General features: G+C 29.2%; 2 protein-coding genes across 2 annotated transcripts; one reads left to right on the forward strand and one right to left on the reverse strand.

Annotated features, from left to right (window-relative positions):
• Positions 1–1,117: 1,117 nt before the first annotated feature.
• LOC101501237 (beta-glucosidase 24-like) lies at positions 1,118–4,224 on the forward strand. The gene is made up of 12 exons (XM_004490100.4): positions 1,118–1,391; positions 1,556–1,614; positions 1,837–1,912; positions 2,021–2,098; positions 2,191–2,278; positions 2,364–2,619; positions 2,777–2,892; positions 3,009–3,226; positions 3,322–3,353; positions 3,455–3,557; positions 3,692–3,800; positions 3,896–4,224. The coding sequence occupies exons 1-12, from the start codon at positions 1,160–1,162 to the stop codon at positions 4,089–4,091; spliced, it is 1,563 nt and encodes a 520-aa protein (XP_004490157.1). The 5' UTR covers positions 1,118–1,159; the 3' UTR covers positions 4,092–4,224.
• Positions 4,225–6,549: 2,325 nt separating this feature from the next.
• Positions 6,550–8,302, reverse strand: LOC101511499 (putative pentatricopeptide repeat-containing protein At1g26500). The gene has a single exon (XM_027331666.2). It carries the CDS (start codon positions 8,264–8,266, stop codon positions 6,776–6,778), a length of 1,491 nt encoding a protein of 496 aa, XP_027187467.1. The 5' UTR covers positions 8,267–8,302; the 3' UTR covers positions 6,550–6,775.
• Between the last annotated feature and the right edge of the window lie 13,604 nt (positions 8,303–21,906).

Raw genomic sequence — 21,906 nt, forward strand, 5'->3', positions numbered from 1 at the left:
ATTTCGTCTATTCAAATCATACATCATTTGATATTTTAACTAAATTGTCAAATGTATAGTGTTTTTTGCAGAAAAAAATTATGACGTAGCTAAGTTAAAATGGAAATAACGAAACAATATAAATCGATTTTGAGTGAAATCAATTGGATTTGAAATATTATTCCAATTAATTTATTACTATAAACTTTTATAATGTATATTAACTTTACAAATTGTTGTGATTTTATGAAGTGGTTTGTTCTATTTTATAAGTTGGTATGCATTACTCATCTTAAAATATCTATATCTTAGAATTAGAAATTTCATTTTTGAGTGAAACCAGTTGGGTCTGAAAGAAGACATATAATAGTTTTATCATGTTAAAATTTATGATTTTACTAAATATAGAAATTACTCAAGAGTATTATAAACACAACTGCTCTGTCATAAGATTATTATGTAATGTTGTTGACTTTAGAATACCATAATTTGAGTTATATAGATCAGTTTCAAGTTAAACCAATTGTGTTTAATAGCTTAAATATAACGTTTTTTTCCTAGAAGTTTTATGTTAATATATGGTGTGTGTGTGTGTATATACTCATATGATTTTTATGTTAAGTACGTGTTTAATTGTGTGAATGAAATAAATGATTACTTATATGTTATGATTAGATATATAATAATAATAATAATAATAATAATAATAATAATAATAATAATGATAATAATAATAACAATAATAATAATAATAATAATTATTATTATTATTATTATTATTATTATTATTATTATATACATTTATTTATTTATTTATGAAGTTTTATTAAACATTTTAAAGAAGAAACTACTTAGTTCCTAATTAGATGAGAGGAAAAAATTACTGAATTATTAAACTCTAACAAGAAATTCAGATAAATATACAATTACTAAAAAAAAAATTGGTATTACCGAATTAAAGAATATATAGTTTAATAATGTATATTTGAGGTACTTAGTCATACAAAACAGAGCAGTATTCGTGTATATGGACTAGCTAGACTACAACTTTGACTACAAATAAAGGTAGTTGCAATGAAGGAGCCACGCCACACCCACCATACTTTTTCTTTCTTATATATACCAAGCCACGCTCGCTTATAAATCATATATCCAAACACCTAATTCTAACTAACCAAAAATGGCCTGCATCAAATATCTCATATTTTCTCTAGTTTCTTCATTCATCATTAATACTTTCACACAAGGAGAAGTAATTAATACTACTCCTCAAATAGTTTCTTTAAATAGAAATGATTTCCCTTCAGGTTTCATCTTTGGTACAGCATCTTCAGCATACCAAAACGAAGGTGCAGCAAATGAAGGTGGAAGAGGACCAAGTATTTGGGATACTTTCACTCATACATATCCAGGTATATATATGTTACTAATAAAAACAAAAATGCATTTGAAAATTTTACATTTTTTATACAACAATTTTTTTAACATACTTTTGCTTATAGTTTATTTCAGATGAAATATTAAATTATTTCGTAACTAATTTATTGATTTATTCTTTGTAAATATTGCAATACAGATAAAATAGATGATGGAAATAATGGAGACGTAGCAGTAGACGCATATCATCGCTACAAGGTATATATATACTTAGATATTCAAACTAATCATTATGTCGTAGAATATGTCATTCTAACAAAAAAACATTGAATACTAAAAGTGATACTTTTTTGCGACAATTTGTTTCAAATGTAACTGTCATAAATATTATTTGTTTATTTTGTAAGATATTACTATATATAGCTTAAAATTCATATGTTTTATAAGATTAATATTAATTGTTTATTTCTTATGTTATAGGAAGATGTTGGGATCATGAAGGATATGAATTTGGACGCATACAGATTTTCCATATCTTGGTCTAGAATTCTCCCCAGTAAGTCAAATAAACTTACATAGAGCAATGATATTTATTTTGAATTAAATTAAAGTTGATCCACTTATAGTTCTCTCCTTAACCATTCAATTTATTTTATCACTGTAGAAGGAAAACTAAGTGGAGGAATAAATCAAGAAGGAATCGATTATTACAACAATCTCATCGATGAATTGTTGGCAAATGGTTAGAATACAAACCAATTTTCATTTATTAGATTTTTTTGTTGTTTATGATATAGTGAATAATATAGTCATCTCATATCAAAACAATTGCAGGTCTACAACCTTTTGTTACTATTTTTCATTGGGATCTTCCTCAATCTCTAGAAGATGAATATGGCGGTTTCTTAAGCCCTCTCATCATGTGAGTAATAAAACCTCACTTGAAAATTTAGTTAAAATAGTTTTTAAAATATTTTTAATTGATTTTTATATATCTTGAATTACAGTAAAGACTTTCAAGATTACGCCGAACTTTGCTTTAAAACATTTGGAGATAGAGTAAAAAATTGGATAACTTTAAATGAGCCATGGACGTACAGTCGAGACGGATATACAAATGGTGAAATGGCACCAGGTCGATGCTCTTCTTGGTTGAATCCAAAATGCGTTGGTGGAGATTCTGGAACAGAACCTTATATAGTTTCACACCACCAGCTTCTAGCTCATGCAGCAGCCGTTAATGTGTACAAGACTAAGTATCAGGTATGTTATTAGTTGACAAACTTAGAATATACATAAATATTATTATATTTTTTCTAAGAATTATATAAATGAAAAACTATTGATAAATTGTACTTTTGTTTATTTTCTTACGTTGACTTTAGAATAGTAAGTAATAACCAATAAATTGTGGGTGCAGGTCTCTCAAAATGGTTTGATAGGTATAACATTGGTCATTAACTGGTTTGTGCCACTCACTGATACCAAACTTAATCAGAAAGCTACTGAACGAGCGATAGAGTTTATGTTTGGATGGTAAGTACTTCATTTTTTAAGAAAAAAATGGTTGACAACCATAATTACACCATTCAAATTAATATTAATACATGTGGATATTTAATAACTTATTTCATTTAATTTTTTGACTATAGGTTTATGGATCCCTTAACAAATGGAGATTATCCAAGAAGCATGAGAGCCTTGGTGGGGTCACGGTTACCAAAGTTTACTAAAGAGCAATCTAGGCTAGTTAGTGGTTCCTTTGACTTTATTGGAATCAACTACTACTCTTCTTGCTATGCCTCTGATGCACCACAATTAAGCAATGCTAAAGCCAACTATTTAACAGATTCTCTTTCTAGTTTCACATGTAAGCATATATTCTCATTATTTGTTTTTAGATTATACAAGTAATTTTAGCAATGTAATGTAAATAATGGCATCCTTTTGTTATTGTGATTGCAGTTGATCGTGATGGAAAATCTATTGGCCTAAATGTAAGTGTCTTGCCAACTAAAATTGCAAGTGTTTTTACAAGTTTTGTATGATTTTGTTCATAACTAATTAACAAACTCATTTTTATAAAATTGTCTTTCAGGTTGCTTCTGATTGGTTGTATGTTTATCCAAAAGGAATTCGAGACTTTCTAATATATGCTAAAGAAAAATACAACAACCCTTTAATCTATATCACTGAAAATGGTATGCAGATCGCCTCTATATATTTTTCTCTTTAAATAACAAAATTGAAACTATGTTTGAGATAAAGTTAAACATTTTAATTCTCTACCTATTTGAAAAAATGAATGATAATTCACATTTTTTTTAATGTGTAGGTATAAATGAGTATGATGATCCATCGTTATCGCTTCAAGAATCTCTTATGGATACCTATCGAATTGATTATCATTATCGTCATCTTGTTTATCTTCAAAAAGCAATTGAGTAAGTAATTTATTGAAGTGTTGATTTTAGTATCAATATCTATCATTTTGTTTTATGGAATTTAACATATATTATATGTTCTAATGTAATTACAGGGCTGGTGTGAATGTAAAGGGTTATTTTGTATGGTCTTTGTTGGATAATTTTGAATGGCACCACGGATATACCGTAAGATTTGGAATGACCTACGTAGATTACAAAAATGGTTTGACAAGATATCAAAAGCAATCTGGATTATGGTTCAAGAATTTTCTCAAATCTGATATAAAACCTGACAGAGATTCTATTTAATAGTGCTACCAAATTCTTTATGATGGCTATAGCAGTAAACACAAATTATTCATTTAATTCAATGTTAGAATAGAAAGGATATAATTTCTAAGTGTATGTAAATTTATCATTTATGATTGATTCTATTTGTTGATTTTGTGTGTCATGTAATTTTGCATCTCCCTATATCAATGTTGGAAATACTTTTTACACACTATTTACAAAAGACCATTTACTATTGTTTATAAAATCATTAAGAACTTTTACACTTATTATGTTGGCAGCATTTTACATCTGTTAAGATCCGAATTAATTTGAAATCATGGGCAAATTTAAAGTGATAAGTGATGCAACATAGAAAAACACTTGTCAATATTAATGGTTAAAGAAGTTATCTTCATAGAAGAAAAAACAAAACAAAATTTATGTTGAATAGAAAGCAAAAAGTAATGGAGAAGGGTAAATTGTGTTGCAACCTGTAGAACTGAGAAAACAGCCAAGAACCCAGCTTTGTCATCTCTTCTTAGCAGTGTGTGACACCTAGTGATAAGTTTTAAAAAGTTATGTTTTAATGATGACATGTTAGGCTTATTAAAGAGTCTTTAATATGGATTCCAAATTTGAGAATAAAGAATATAATTTATTCCACATGCAAATAAAACAGTATACAAAATTATGAATCATGGTCTATGGGCTGTAATTAAAATTTTATGACATGAAATATAAAACAAAATAACATCAATCAGTTTAGGAATAATAAGAAAAATCTTACATGTTACAAATTTTGGAAAATCTCTTTGAACACAATATTAGTAGTTGTAGTTGAAGACTCCTCGTTATTGCTTTGGATCAATATTTTTAACTCTAGATATTGCTACATACAGTTGTCTATAAGAAAATACTGGAGTTGGTGGACTTGAAACAGTCAAAACAATTTTAAGTTGACTACGCATTGCACTTGCTTAAAATTCATTGTCATCATCAAGGAATCTCATTACAAAACATGCATCTCTAAAACTATCATGCAGAAAATTGTTGACCGTATTAATATCATTGTAGCAACTTGGTCATTTAACAACTGTTAACATAATTCACATCCAATTTCGCTTCCTTTTAACATAAACTTGAAAACAAATTGATTATATGACAAATAGTTTTCCTAGGATACACCATTATTTGCCTCAAACCATGATGTGAACATGCTTTCAGTGACACTTGGCTTGTCAAGAACATTTCCAATATTTTCATGATTTGAAGTATACAGAATTATCACCTTCAAGATAGAAAAATAATTTATCAACTGCATGTTTTCTACCACGGATTAGAAATGAAAATATTCGCCAGCAAGCCTCATTCGGTGACACATAGCTACAATCAAGGAACTGTTTAATTTCATCCAATTTTCCATGTTCAAATTGTGTTGGAACAATGGAATATATAATTCTATCATATCCTATGTTGATGTATTGGAACAAATATTTAATTGAAGTACATTGCTTACACTATTTCATGTTAATGTGTGCATGATATTTGATCAGTAGCAACTTTGGATTATAAGGCACATCAAAACGATAGTCAAGTTCAATTTGATTCTTGATGATAGTGTTGTCATGTTTCCCTCTCTTATATAGGGGATATCTAACAATACTAGAAATAATCGTACCATCAAAATGAAGTTGATCCTGCATTTGCGACTGTCGACATAATTTGATGGTAATTGGTAAGACCACTCTTTTCCCACAAGTTGAACCTTCTGTTTGGGAAGTCTAATATGTATCATTTAGTCATCGATATTTATCAACTCTCAACTTTATTTAGTTATTTCTAATGAAGGATAGTCTTTCTGACTCAATCATTGTAAACCCACCCACATTGGTAAAATTGTTGGAACAATCTTTTGGCACACAAAATTGTTTATGCCTCATTCACTCTAGACTACAATCTAAATGCAAGTCATTCATGGATTGTAAGACGGTTTCGTGTAGAATTTCATCTTGTCTTCCTTTCTCGATGGAGAACTCCAAGTCTGTAACAATGTTCACCGTATGGAAAGAGTAACGGATATTGGTAAGCCAAATAACTTGGATGTTATTCATCAATTCAATGTAGTTGTCCACTCTGTTTTTCAATGATAATATCCCTCTTGTTTCCAGTATCAACATCACCTACAATTGGATATATTTGCATATGTAATTGGTTACCTTAATCCATTGATTTTGTTTTGAACTTCAATGTAAGTATCACAAATGTAAAGCTGTGCAAAGTTTGGTGACTGACCAGGCAATGGCAGCATGTTTCTAATCCTATGGCAATTTTGTCCTTGAATCTTTATGTTTGAAGGTCCTATTCATCTTTAAAAAGCATTATCAATTTTCATTCCTGGAGATGTGTTCATGTGAATGCAAAAATTGTTTCTTGCTTCCGGACATTGTTTGAGCGTAGCCAATCTGATCAACCCCACATTTGACATCTAAAATCATTTATAAACAATGAGCCATAATTTCAGCAAACATAGATTTGGAAGTTTGTTTTTTAGGAAACTTTCGAAATAAAAGGTTTACCCACTAAAAGATCAGAACAAAGTTTCCCATCATAAACGTATGGGAATTTGATAGAGTTGTACTTGTTTAGAGGTATGTTTATTGGCAGGTCACATTGTTCAACAGTTGTAGAACCACAGAAAAGCAACTTGAGTTTATCAGTCATTACTCATTACTAGTATCTTCAATTATTGTAAATCTGTTCCTCCTCCTATCTCTAGTTGCCATCTTCTGTCCATATCTCTCAAGTATATCAGCCAAATCAACCAACCCTACTTCCCTCAGCTTCTTTCCTACCTCCTCAAACATTACCACACCTTCTTCATTTGAAAAATAATGCAAAAATTTGTTATAGTCAAACCTTGGCACTTCCATCCCTCTATCCATCACCCTCTCCACGTACTTAATACCTTCCCTTGACTGTCCAACTTTCACCAAACCACCAACAAAAATAGTATCAAAATTCACAAGAGGGTCATTCCCTTTCCTTCCTCTCCTCCCCAAATGACCCTGCAACAGCATTATATAAGTATGCATATTCGGTTCACAACCTTTCTTTATCATCTCCCTAAACACTTGTGTCGCTTCGCTCGCCCTTCTCAACTTCAAAAGCCCTTTTATCAATCCATGATAAACACTTATATCCACCACATCAATCCTTTCCACAATTTGATAAGCCTCTCTAACCCTATGCTTTGCTAAAAGCCCATAAACAACATATCCCAATGTCAAGTTATCGACCCTAACACCTCTCTCGCGCATTTCGTCGAACAATTCCAGTGCGTGAGAAACCATCCCCTTTTTACATAACCACTTAATCACAACCCTATAAGTCGAAACACCAAGTTCATCAATTCTCTTCAATCTCATTGTTTGAAAAAGCTTCAAACCCTCACCAAATTGATTAACCTTAAAAAACGTCTCCATAAACTTCTCAACAGCATCAACATCAGGTTCAAAACCCTCATCCACCATCAAATTCCAAATCTTGGAAGCTTCAATTAAATCACCCTTATCACAAAACCCACTAATCAAATGTTTATAAACAACCCCATCAACCTTAACATAATCTTTCAACTTGAAAACAACAAACCTTGCTTCTTCAACAAGCTTAACCCTACACATTTCCTCAACAACTTTACTCAATCTCTCAACACTATAACCATACCCATTTGAATTCATCAAATGAAAAACCTCAACACACTTTTTAAGCTCTCTAGCACCACCAAGAGTCTTCAAAGCAATAACAAACGTCTTATCATTAACGAAATGACGACGCGCCGTTTCACAAAGAATGTTCCAGAACAGATCAATGTTACGAGACTTTGAAACGACGTCGAGGATTTTGTTGAAGGAAACAGGGGAGTGAATGAAATTAGGGTTTTGTTGTGTGAAGAGGAAGAAGCGATAAACGGGACGCCATGAATAAGGGAAGTTGTTGCAAACTTGGAGAAAGAATTCGTGGGTAAGATTGAAGTTGGAAGAGGTCAGTTTTGAGTGGAGACGTGAATCGGGTGAGTTTTGTTGTTGGTAGAGAATGGTGCAGACGCGGAGGAGTTCGTCTTGGTTTACTGGTGAAATTGAGTTGGTGAAGTGGCGGCGGAGAGGCTGAAGGTTGTTTGAGAATACAAGTGCGGTTGTTCGCCGGAGAAGCATCTTTTGTAAAAAATATGCAGAACGAGTTTTAAATTTTAAAACATCCTATAATCATATTCAAAATAATTATATGAATAAAATAAAGAGAATATTATTTTTGTTGAAAATATTCAAGTAATACTAATTGAAGTGTATAATTGTGAAAATGCATTAGAAATTAAAATAGTTGTTCATTTCTTAAAACACGTTATTTTTATAAATAGATAATTTATTATAAGACGGAGGAATTTTTTTTTTTATGAGTAATGCTAATATGTGCATTAGGGTATTTGTTGGATTCTAAAAATAGAATTTTTTTTTTAATAAAATTAACTTTGAAATTTTCAAGAAATAGAGTACATAAGTTACAAGATAAATTTGTTGGATTAAATACTTTAAAAAATATGACATTTGAACATACACGATAGTATTTGTCTTTTTTTAATATGAATTCTTTTTTTTAAATGTGTTTGGTTTGAAGTAGACCACAGAATAAAATAAGAGGTAATATTTTTAAATTATATATATTTAATTCAAATTTTAAAAGGAGAATAATATGAAACAAAATCTTTCGTTATGTAATTTTTTAATTTTTTATTTTCTTCCATTTGTTTAGGGATTTAAAATGAAAAAATTTAATATAACTAAAGTATCATTTAAAATTATTCGTTACTTATTTTTAAATCAAACATGATTTTACTTATCCTTCTTCCTCTCCTCTCCTCATTAAAATTCATATTATATCATTCAAGATTCAGAATAATAAGATGCATTATTTTACTTTAAATTACGTCAGTTTTTGAAAAATATGAAAAGATGAACAAAAGAAATTGGATTTAAAACTCATATGTTATTTATAAGTGAATATTATAATAATATGTTGTGGGAGACAGACATCTGGTGGGGCAGGGATGATATATGTCTCCATCCCCAAATTTCCATCATGTAAATTTTCTCCCTCACTTTGGTGGAAATATTTTTCATTTACGAGTCTCAAAATGAAACAGTATCTACAAAGATTCTCACTCAGAAATAAAAATTTACATCTCAAATTATAAGTTATAACATCTTGATTTTGTTAAAACAAACAAAACCCCATTTTGTGCATTTTTTATTTATTAGGTCTTTCACTCTCCAATTTTTAAGAGGTGCTGCTAATTCATTTATAGTTTGACAAAAAAATAAGTAAAATTTGACAAAAATTTGTTTTAGATAAAAATTTGAATTTATGTTTTTCTGAATGATTTATCTTTAATTAAAATTCTTTAACCATTTGAATCAATTCACTTACATAATTGTGTTTATTGTTAAGGTGCTTATGTTCAAAATTTTGTTTATTTTTAATTAAGCAATTAGTGAAAATAAGGGTCTATTTCTTCTTGTTTTTTTAGGCAATAAGGGTCTATTTTTTAAGCATTGAAAAAGAAATAATGTTGACATCTAAAAATTTAAAGATTAAATTTTAGTTTATTTGTATGCATTAAAAATATAAAAAGTGTTATATTGCCATTTAATTCAATTTTGCTATTTGAATACTTGAATATGATATAACATTATTTTTTTAAATAATTAAACAAATTTTTATATGGTGAAATATGATTAACTTTCTATTTAAAACTATTTTGTACTCTTGATACATAGAAAAATAAATTCTTATTTTTATCGATTATAAGAAAAACGTATAATGTTTGTTTATCCCAACAAAAATTACTTTTTTAATATATTTAAATTTACTTTTTTTTTTACAATGCAAATTTAAATTTACATTTAAAAGGATGAATTTTAGCTTGTTTGATATAATAAGTAATAACTATAGTAGAAGTGACCAAGTAAAGATTTAGTAAAAATAAATATTAATCTATCGATGGAGATTAGGAAGGTTGACGTAAAAACTCAATGGGCTTACACTACAAAGAAGAAGAAAAAGCTAAAGAGAATTTGGACAAACCAGTCATTAATTTTCTCTTATTCAAGTTAAGGAAGAACTGAGTGTGGAGGTTTTATATCATAGATTTAATTAACATTACATCAATAATATAAAGATATTTTATATTGTTAGTTATTCATAGTTGTTAGATGGCAAAAAATCTTTAACTTTAATTTTATTTATTTTAAAAGTTATATAAATAAAAATTTATGATGGATTGATAATCTAAAAAATTTTACACCGACTATTTATCAAAATTAATCTCATGTTTTATTGGTCATTTTTATTTATTGGATATTTAAATTGCCACGGCCCAATCTTAAATCATGATCTGTGCATAGGCCAACATACACTCATCATATATTTGGTTTAGCAAGCCTTTACACTTCAACACATACAAAATATATAGAGTTAAAGTTAAATGTTTTATTTAGTATTAAGAAATTGTATAAAAATAAGATAACTAACAAATTGTAAATTGATTTATTTAATTAAAAAATAGATGGTCTGACAAAAATATTTTAAATTTTTAATTGGGTTTAAAGTTTTATAATAAAGAATAAATTACACATATCATTTATGTTATTTATCTTTCACACATAAGTCTTTTATTTTATTTTATTTTATTTTATTCGTTTCAATTCTTTATTTTTTAAAATATTTACAAAGTTATTTTTTATCTTTTAAAACATTATAAAGTTTTCCTTTATTTTGTTTCCTCTTGTTTAAGTTCTTTATCTTTTAATATGTTTAGAAAATCATCCTTTAATAATTTTTTATTTTGTTTTCTTATTAAAAAATTATTAATAACAATATTCCATGGACTCGTCACTCAATGTTTTTAATGACCTGTACGCGTTTTAAAAGATAATTTTATAAATATATTTAATGATAAGTGATTTAAATGAGATAAAATAATAATAAAATATAATTTTGTAAATGTTTTAAAAGATAAAATGTAAGTATGTAAACATTTTAAAAGATAAAAAGTAAGTATGTAAGCATTTTAAAATCTAAAGGACTCAAATGAAAAGAAAAGAAGAGTAAATGACTTAAGTATTACACGTAAATAAGATAAATCACATGCACTATAATTTTGTCTATAGTAAATTAAAATAAAGATCAATTTATTTGGTCTATTATGTGTATAGTGTTACACTCCCCAATATTATTATTCACGATCTTCTCGCTCTATTTTTCACTATTGAAAACTACCACGTAATAGTCTTTGACACCGTTCCTCATGATCATCGCTCCTCTTTGTGGGAGTCGAACTCATGACCTATAAATTAAATCAAGAGTTCATTTATTTTCACTCTCAATTGACTTCTATATTTTGGGTTTGATTTTCACATAAAACAAAATCTCCCTAATTTCTAATAATAGAAAAGAGGACGAGAAAATCGTAAATAATAGTACTAAAAACTTTTATATATAGATCATGTTGAATTTTTCTCTCACTCTGTCCAAAATCCCAGAAAATAGGTATGAACCTCCAAAATTACATTTGAATTCAAACGTACTTTTGGGAGCTTTTAAAGAAAAATCACCTAGATCATTATTATAAGGGTGTGCAACTTGTTAGCCCATGGCTTTGTACCGGTCACAAAGAAGGGCCCAACATGTTGATGTTCTTTACGGATATAATTAATGCTATAATACTTTTTTCTTTTTGTTGAATTAATGCTATAATATCCTTGTTTTAAAATTATGAATTTTAGAATTATTTGCACACCAGTGTGAGTATGTGGGAGCTAGTTATCTTAGGTTCTTTGGTGAACTGCTCTTGATTTTTACTAATAGTATCATTGATATTGTGGGAAATTTTTATTGGACTTATCACTCTTTTTTAGTGTGGTATTTTCTCCAATCTTTGCCTTTTATTCTATTATTTTATTTTGTTTTTAACCATATCAATCAACCTTACTATAAACTAAGTTATTAATCTATTCTTGTAAGCTAAAAAAAAATTCATTACAAAAGGACTTTATTATAACATGGTTGCAAAGGTTGTTTTTTAGCTTCCCATCACTTGAGTTTCTCATTGGTAATAAGTATTAATTTCCATGTCCTTTTTCCTTTTGATTTAAACATGGTTGCATGTGCTACCCTTGTTGATTCAATTAAATTTATCCCTATCAGATATATATTCAGCTGAACTTGAAAAAGTTCATTTTGAATTACTTTTAGTTGAGCTTATAAATGTGGGTCTGTTTGATTGGAGTGAAGCTAGCCTTCCAAGCCAAATGTTTCTTGGAATGATTGAAGTAGCTGAAATATCTTATGACTGCCTAACTTCTAGTTCCCTTGTTTGTTGCAACTTATTGTGCACCATTGTATTGTGCACCGTTGGTTTGACAATGTTTTAAGAGAGAAAAATACAAGAAATGAGGTTTGAATTGTGTTTTTAAGATTTTAATTTTTTTTTTATATAAAACATATGATAACATAAAAGTGTGATAAAGTAAAAGTAAATAAAGAGATAAAGATAGGAAACACAAGCCAAATTATTTTGGTTCATCACTAATACGGTAGTTACATCTAGCCCCTTCATATTGAAGGATTTAATCCACTAATCACCAAAATTATCTCACATCCAATGAACACCTACTAGTTAATATGACTATGTTCAAGTCTTTTCAACCTTCTAGCTTAGTACAGTCAAGTTGTTGAGGGCAACAATCACTATTGGGCTAAGTTGCAAAAAGTATTTAAGGTTATTTTCTAAAAAACTCACAAGAAAATATTTACAAGATATGTTCTCAGAAATAATACAAAGTTTAAGCATTAAAAACTTGTCAAAATCGATTTTTACAGCATTAAAAACTTGTCAAAATCGATTTTTATAATTAATTTAGCATATTGTGATGAAAACGACAAGAAAACCGAAGGATGACTGTAACACCTCAATATTTTCATATATATTATATATGCGTTATTTTAATAATTGTCATGATTTATTATTTAATTAATAATTTACTCTATGTGTAAACAAATTAAATTAAATTAAATTCATCACTCTTCATTTTATTTAATTGTTTTGGGAACGATTTATAGCATGATTATTTTCTAAATGAACTATTGTGTATTTTGTTTATTTGATTAGTTTCGAAAAATCATGAAATTGATGTGTTAGATATATTGGTTTTATTTTGTTATGTGTGACCTATAGTGATATTTTTCTCTTGCTTGATTTATTTTAGTTGATGAAAATATTAGTTGAATTATTTAATTAAATTAGAATTTATAGAAGTTCTCACGCCTTCCTCTCTCTTAAATTAAAATTATGACTTTATTTTAATTCTCTACAATAAGAATACTAGGCAATATTTGATTTCATAACTATTAGCAAAAAAAAAATTAAAATGGTGGTCTACACATTAGTGTCTTCCTATTCTTTTTCCACACCTATTTTTTTGTTTTCTCCCAAGTTCTCAAATTTTCCATCACAAACAAAAGAAGAAGAAAAAAGAGAAACATAATCTCCTTCCTTTTTTTTCTCACACCATCATCATCATCATTGTCAAGTTGAATTCCAATTTTCTTTCTTCTTTTAATATCATCTGAATTAAAGTTTGGACTTTTGTTTTGTTCTTGATTTGTGGGTCTTATAACGTGTTGCTAGGAAGTAAAACACCTAAGATAAGGATTTTTTCACATGTAAAGTTATGCTAGATATTAAATTAGTGGTTTGTAAGATATTGATAGGATGTCTTGAAGTCTTAAAAGAATAAATGTTGATTTTTTATTTGTCTTAAGGAATTTAACTATAATATTTTGATTTTTTGAGTAATATGTTTATCTTGATGAGCTTAATTATAAAGTTATATTTTTGTTATTATAATATGATAAATATGTTTGTTGTGAAAAAGTTTAACATAAAGTTGTGATTCTTATGTATCTTAGTGTACTTAATTATAAAGTTCTTAATTTTATTACAATATCATTAGTAATATGTTTTTTATGTATTTTATTTAAAGTTTTGACATTTTGAGTATTTTAATTTTAAAATTATGACTTTTATGAACAAATATATTTCTTAAGGAAATTGATGAAAAATTTATATTATTAATTATGACAATATGAGAAAGTTGATTATTGAAATGAATTAGTATATAGTTTGATTTTTATGCTTAAAAGAGTAATAATGAGAAAAAATCTATATTGAAGAGAATAAAATTTCTATTTTTATTTTTTCTTGGTGATATAAGTTTTAATTTTTATCAATGACATATAACCAAATCGAATTTTATGATTATTTAGATGAAAGTGATAATTTTGAGATATTTAGTCATGTGCATATGCATTCCATATTTGAGATGTTGAATTTATTGAATTCGGACTATGAGCATCCATAAGAATATGAATTTGATGTAAAATGTGATTAAAATTTAATTGAATATTTTATCCTTGTGGTTGCAAAAGTGAGAATATTTTATCTTTGTGGTTGTCTAAATGTCTAAATGACTATAGATTTTTGTTTTGAACATTGTTCTATTTGTGGTTGTCTAAGTGACATATGATTTGTGTTATGAACTTTTTATCTTTGTGTTTGTCTAAATGGCTGGTGATTGGTTTTTGAACATTTTATATTTTAGTTACTTTAGTGAATGGTGACATGTATCTTGAGCATCATTATCATTATCATGACATATCATATGCATCTTTGTGGACGCTTTAGCAGCTGATTATATCCAATCATATACTTTTAGGAGAATGCATAATTTGCATATAATTTATTGTTATTTTATTTTGATCTAATTATGTGTTCTAGGTGAGTTGCTATTTGAATTATTTAGGTACATATTATGACCTGATACATCTTTGCGAATTATTCAGAAAAATAAATTTCTTTAAATTTTTTATTACAAAAATATTTTATATTTATATTTTATGACTGCTAACTTATTATTTTGTTTAATTTTTATTGTGAGATAAACTGACCCCTTACACCAATATTTAGGTATTAATGATATCGAATAGTTGAATAAATGTGTTGTGCACACGTGTGGAAAAAATGAGAGTTTTACTTAAAAATAATATTTGTATTGATAAAACGGATGCAATATATTTTTAAAGTTTGTTTACTTTTAATCATTAACTTTAAATGGAAATGCGAAGGTGAGGTTCCTTCCGCTAGGAGAAAATTTAATCGTCGTTAAATTCAGTGAACCTTGTTTTTTTTTTTTTTAATTTCACATAAGGATAATTTATTCTATTTTAGGACATTAATGAACATTTTTCTAACAATTTGCAAAATATCTTTGCAACAAAATCATTATATCTAGTAAATTGTGTTGCGTTCTTTTACAAAAATGATATCAAATTACTTTCTAGCGTAATTTTTATTTATTACATGATATACTACTCCTGAGAAAATAATTATTGTTACTTTTAAAAGAAAATAAATATTTTTAAATAATGCCTTTCTTCAGTCAGATAATAAGTCCAACTTTTATGCATAGAGGATGTTGAGAAGTCGACTTCTTCAAAGTTTTAGACTTAATTGTTTAACTTAAGAAAGTTGACTTTATTATAGTATTGCCTTCATGCGTTGACCAGAGAATCAACTGGTTTGCTAGATTTATCAGACATAGAATAATCAGAGCAAACTTGTATTATCAGTGACGCGTTAAAAGCACATTGATCAGAGTCAAACATATCTTTAATAGATTTTTGAGAGCAATGCCTTGATTTCTTTATTTATCTTTTCTATTCATCATATGATGCAATGTAAAGTCTTTAAAACTTGTGACAAATGGTCTGCTCACTTGAACATCTTCATTAGCACAATAAATTGTTTCCACAAAATAAATTTTTTTATCATCAAAATAATTAAGTGTCATTGTTATTGAAACCGATTTGATTATAATAATGTTAGCCAATTTATTAGACACTTGGTACATGAAATCACAAATATTCATGTCAAGTTTATGTCATATAAAGGAGGTGGCCGGTGATAACCACAATTCGTTTCACATTAGTAGGACCATTTGTTGTTGCATAAAGAATCATATCGGGTTGTTGTTGTGTTTGAGATCTAGTCACCTTAAGTATAGTTTTGTATGAGCAGATTTTCGTAGAAGTTTCCATGTTGAGACTTCTACCATAGTACAAGTGTATATGCTAAAAAAAATAATAATGATACGGAGAATAACTTTTTTTCGGTGTGTTCACATTCTCTAGTCCCATTGAGCATCCTAATTTTGTTAATGTGAATTGAATTCAATCAAGGGATTGGCTAATGTTTCTATCAACAATGATTCCCTTTTTTAGTCGATTGCATCAAATAATCAACTTTTCATTCAACAATTAGTTCTTTAACTAATCTAAAAATCATTAAACGCAATGAACAAAATTAATTACACTAAGAAAAATATAATAAAATAATAAAGATAAATTACAAATGAAACGTAGATTTGTATTATTTGATGTGTGTGTAGTAATTTTGCACAATTAGTATTGATAGATAACCTAACTATAGCCTTTATCCACCACCATTGTTATCAACTAACATAATTGACATTTGCCCACACTTAATTGTCTATCGACTATTCAATTATCAAATACATTTACCCTAGTCACGATGTTCTCTCTTGTGAAGATTCTAGTTACTTTTTTCTTGAGTAAATCATCAAATGGTCTATTGAAACTTTAAGGGTCAAATATTTATCCCTCTTGAATTTTGGAAATAGGCATATAACACCGTGAAATTAAAAGACATTGGACAACATAGTCCTTTCATTAGTTTGTTCCGTTAATGAAGTTGACGTGGATGCTAGTTGTTTGTGTGACATGGCCCAACTGATATCCAACTCATTGCCACGTAAGAGAATGACTAATTTATCCGATTTTGTAATTATGTAAGAGAGGCTAATTTTCCCGATTTAGAAAATGAATTTGAAACTCAGTTTTTTTGAAACTGAAAACTTTGTCACTATTGCAATAGTAACATCTTCATTTTTACAATTCATTCTTATTCATCTTCCATGATTTTCATATTATATTATTCTTCTTCTAAGAACCTTCATTTATATAATTCATTATTCTTCTTCTTTCATTCTTCTTCCCTTTTCATTGATTGAAATATGTAACAGATCAAAGTTACTTTATCAATCTGAATCAAAATGAACACCGCATAAAAACGGGAAAAAACTCTGCACAAAGACGAAAAAATCCAAAAGCGTCGTACTCAAACGATTAAATCACAACAAAAAAATACGAAAAAAAAAACTAAATTTGTGCAGAAGTCGCTTATATTGATAAAATGAAGGGAAAAAACAATTTGAAGGGTGATTCTAGACCAAAAAAATGGTCTTTAATCACCTCTCTCTAGTGACGAAAGAAAAGGGAACCTAAGGTTAGTGTTTGGGGGAGGCGGCTACTATTTTCTTAATAGTTTTTTGGGCTAAATTGCATAAGTGGTCTCTTAACTTAATTTCAGTTAACGTTTTAGTCATTTATTTATTTTTTCTCGATTTGGTCATTTATTCTTTATTTGATGTTGTTAGAGATGAAAAAATGAGTTTATTTAAACATTTAAGTTATAATTTTGATGAAATTTGTATTATATTGAGGATGATAATTAATTTTAAGTTTTGTTTGAAATTTTTGATGAGTTTTTGCAAATAAAAAAGGATAACTTGTTGACATTTTAAACTATAAAAGATCAAATTGTCATTTAAAATTAAAATAAATGACCAAATCGAAAAAAAAAGATAAAAAACTCAAACGTTAACTGAAATTAAGTTAAAAGACGACAAATGTAATTTATTCTACTTTTTTGTTTGAAATTACCAGTGTTAATAATTAATTGTTAGTTTTTGTTAGAGAAAAATTTGAATTCATTACGTCTTACTACTTCAATCCATTCATCCCCCGAACCACCAAACTACCTTATGGCTCCATGGAATCAATGTTAATTCATTCCTACCTTTCTCAATTATAAATATCATTTGAGAAAATGATTTGTCCTTAAATACAAGTATCCTTTCAAGTTACTATATACATTTATTATTTTTTCAAACACATCTCTTGTTAATACTACTAATTTACTTTTCATTTGTCCTTTAATATAAGATCATTCGTAAAATTCAACATGTATTAAAGATGTTTTTACAAATATTTCATCTAGTCACTGTTATAAGTTAAAAAACAAATCTTAAATTTTGGTCATTATTATAATAAAAAACTAACTACTTTTGACCCATTTAATGTTGATAGTTAATTATTTGACATTTAAAAAAAAGGCTTAATTGCACTTTTGGTCCTCCTATTATAGGTGAAAATTGAAAGTAGTCCCCCCATTTTGTTTCTCCCCAGTTTTAGTCCCCCAAATAGAATTTGAGTCCAAATCATGATGAGTTGTCATTTTTTTAATGACGTGTCAATAAAAAAGCTGACGTGGCAGACGTTTACGTGGAATAAACTTATAATTATATTATTTCTGATTAAAAAATATAATTTATATTTTTAAAAATCATTATTATAATTGTTAAAAATCATTATTACAAATAAAATTTAATTGTTAAAATTAAATTAAAAGAAAAAACACCTAAAATAAAAAATCCTAAACAAATCAAAATCAAAAGCATTCACTCATGAACCCTAAAATCATTCTGAACCCTAAAATCATGAATCCTTTGTTCAATCGTTTTCATCACTGACTTGTTTTCATCAGTGACTCGTGTTCGCGTTCGTGTTCGCTGGATCGTTCGCGTTCGTTTTCTGGATCGTTTTCATCACTGACTCGTTTAAACCACTGACTCGTTTTCATCACTGACTCGTTTTCATCAGTGACTCGTGTTCGCGTTCGTGTTTGCTGGATCGTTCATGTTCGCGTTCGTTTTTTGGATCGTTTTCATCACTGACTCGTTTAAACCACTGACTCGTTTTCATCACTGACTCGTTTTCTGGATCGTTTGTTCATCTTTCGTTTTCATCAGTGATAAAATGGCGAGTGGAGGTCATTTCGAGTTATCTCCATCTTCAGATAGGAAAGAAGATACAAAGTTTTGTGCTAGGTATGTGATTTTAGGGTTTTCGCTTTGTTTTGTTATTAACATTGTTAAACTCTGTATTTGAACTTTGATTTTAGGGCCAAAAGTTTTTCTCTACACTGTTAACAGAACTCAATGCCTTTATGCGTTTTTAATAATGTGGTCCATGCGTTTTTAATAATGTGGTCCATGCCTTTATGACTGATTTATTCAATGATTTGTTTTGTGTAGGCCAACTTCAGTCCACAGAGTTAGGTTAAGAATTAACCATGGGGGTAGTTTTGTAAACCACCCAGTGAAGATGTACGTTTGTGCCCAAGTGGATGAGATGAATTGGTCTTGGGATGTAGACTTAATGTCTCACATGCAAATTACTAAAATGGTCAAAAGTTTAGGATATATGAGTTTTAAACACTTGTGGTACCAGCATCCGATGTACTCATTTACACGTGGACTTAGACCTCTCAACAATGACGAGGATGTATTAAAGTTTGCTGAAGATGTCAAAGGGTTCAACGTAATTGACGTCTTTGTGGAACACTGTATAGATAATCCTGAAACTGAACCATATCAACCAGATTCTGAACCACTTCAACCAGATCAACCTGAACCTGAAGCTGTTCAACTTGAATCTGAAGCTGTTCAACCTGAATTTGAAGCTGTTCAACCTGAATCTGAAGCAGTTCAAACTGAAGAAGATAAATCAGAATCTGAACCAGTTCAAACTGAACCAGATCAACCACAATCTGAACCTGTTGAACCTGAATCTGAAGCAGTCCATGGTGAAGATTATCTGAGTGAAGAAGATGAAGATTATGTTGCTAACTCAGATGATGACGATGATGATATGGGTGAGTTATATGACGATGAGGATTGGGACTGGATTTCTGAAATACCAACTGAGATCTTTGTTAATGTTGGTGATGAAAATTCATTTGAAAGACATGAAAACCCAAGAGGAAATCCAGGGCCTAGTTTTGCAACTGATTTTGAAGAAAATGATGTGAATTCTGATGATTTGGATACTCCACCAGGAAGTGAAGTTGATGAAGAGAATGTTAGGAAATTTCCTAAATTTAACCAACCTGAAAATGGTGATGAAGTAAGGTTTGAGTTGGGCCTAAAGTTCAATACAAAAGAGCAGGTTAAGAATGCCGTTAAAGATTTTGCAATGGAGAGTAAGAAAAACTTGTATTTCAAAAAGCATGATGGAAAGAGAATCATTGTTAGGTGTGAGCTAGAATGTCCATTTTACATGAGGATCAGTAAGAGGACTTCAAATGAATATTGGCAATTAGTGAGTTTCACAGAGGATCATACATGTCATAGGAGGGCAAAAAATAAACAAGCTAAGACTGAATGGCTTGCCAAGAAATTTGTTCCTATGTTGAGACATACACCTGAAATGAAACCCAATGGATTGATTGTTGAGGCGCTTGATAAATGGGGTGTGAAGTTGTCTAAATACCAAGCATATAGAGCCAAAGTAAGAGCCATATAAATGATTCAAGGTGCTCAAAGGGAGCAATATGCACATTTGAGAGAATATGCTGATGAACTTAGGAGATCAAATCCAAACTCTACGGTTATTATTAAGTGTGGTATGTCTGACATTGGACCAGTATTTGAGAGAATATATGTATGTTTGGAGGCTTGTAAGGCTGCATTTGCTAATACATGCAGGCCTTTAATTGGGTTGGATGCTTGTTTCTTGAAGGGAGAATATGGCGGTCAATTAATAGCCACAATAGGTAAAGATGGGAATAATCAAATGATTCCCATTGCATATGCAGTTGTTGAAGCAGAAACAAAAGACTCATGGCAATGGTTTCTGGATCTTTTACTGGAGGACCTCAACAATGTTCAGCATAAGCAATATGCATTCATTTCAGATCAACAAAAGGTATGTGTGCTGAAGTCTATGCTGAATAATCTGTTTTTAAGCAATCTGTTTAAGCAATCTGTTTTTAAGCAATTTGTTTCTAAATAATCTGTTTCAGGGATTGGTACCGGCCATTGCCAACATTGGGGCCCATGTGGAACACCGATTATGTGTTAAACACTTGTATGGGAATTGAAAAAAAAAGTATATTGGAGGACATATGAAAGAGCTTCTTTGGTTGGCAGCAAGAGCTACTGTGGTCTAGGATTGAGAGAAAGCAATGCAAAAAATTAAGGCAATCAATGAAGATGCATGGAAAGACATGATGCAACTTCCACCATCTATGTGGACTAGGTCAACATTTCGCACTGATACACAATGTGACCTTCAAGTAAACAACATGTGTGAGGCTTTCAACATGGCTGTATTGGAGTATAGAGATAAGCCTATCATAACATTACTTGAAGGTTTGAAACATTACATTACAGTAAGGATTGTGAAACAAAAAGAACTCATGCTACGATATAGAGGCAATATATGTCCTAGTATTCAACAAATATTGGAAAAGGCAAAAAGAGCAGCTGGGTGTTGGTTCGCAACTTGGCATGGAGATGATGATTTTAACTTGTTTAGTGTCACAAATGGTGTAGATACTTATACGGTAAATCTACACACAAAAACTTGTGCTTGTCGTAAGTGGGATTTGACCGGTATTCCGTGTTGCCATGCTCTTGTTTGCATATGGCATAACAAAGCTGATCCAGAATCGTACGTTTCACCTTATTATAGGTATAAAACTTGATTTTAACTGCATTATTGGTTCTGCATTTTGATGTGCTGCTTGTTCTGCATT

The sequence above is a fragment of the Cicer arietinum genome, chromosome 2, assembly GCF_000331145.2.
Source record: "Cicer arietinum cultivar CDC Frontier isolate Library 1 chromosome 2, Cicar.CDCFrontier_v2.0, whole genome shotgun sequence".
Lineage (NCBI taxonomy): Eukaryota > Viridiplantae > Streptophyta > Magnoliopsida > Fabales > Fabaceae > Cicer > Cicer arietinum.

Excerpts from the sequence above, each read along its gene's own strand:
- LOC101511499 (XM_027331666.2), bottom strand. The coding sequence starts at position 8,266 with ATGCTTCTCCGGCGAACAACCGCACTTGTATTCTCAAACAACCTTCAG.
- LOC101501237 (XM_004490100.4), top strand. The coding sequence starts at position 1,160 with ATGGCCTGCATCAAATATCTCATATTTTCTCTAGTTTCTTCATTCATC. Across the intron at positions 2,279-2,363 it reads TTCTTAAGCCCTCTCATCAT|TAAAGACTTTCAAGATTACG; the intron begins GTGAGTAATAAA and ends CTTGAATTACAG. Across the intron at positions 2,893-3,008 it reads ATAGAGTTTATGTTTGGATG|GTTTATGGATCCCTTAACAA; the intron begins GTAAGTACTTCA and ends TTTTGACTATAG.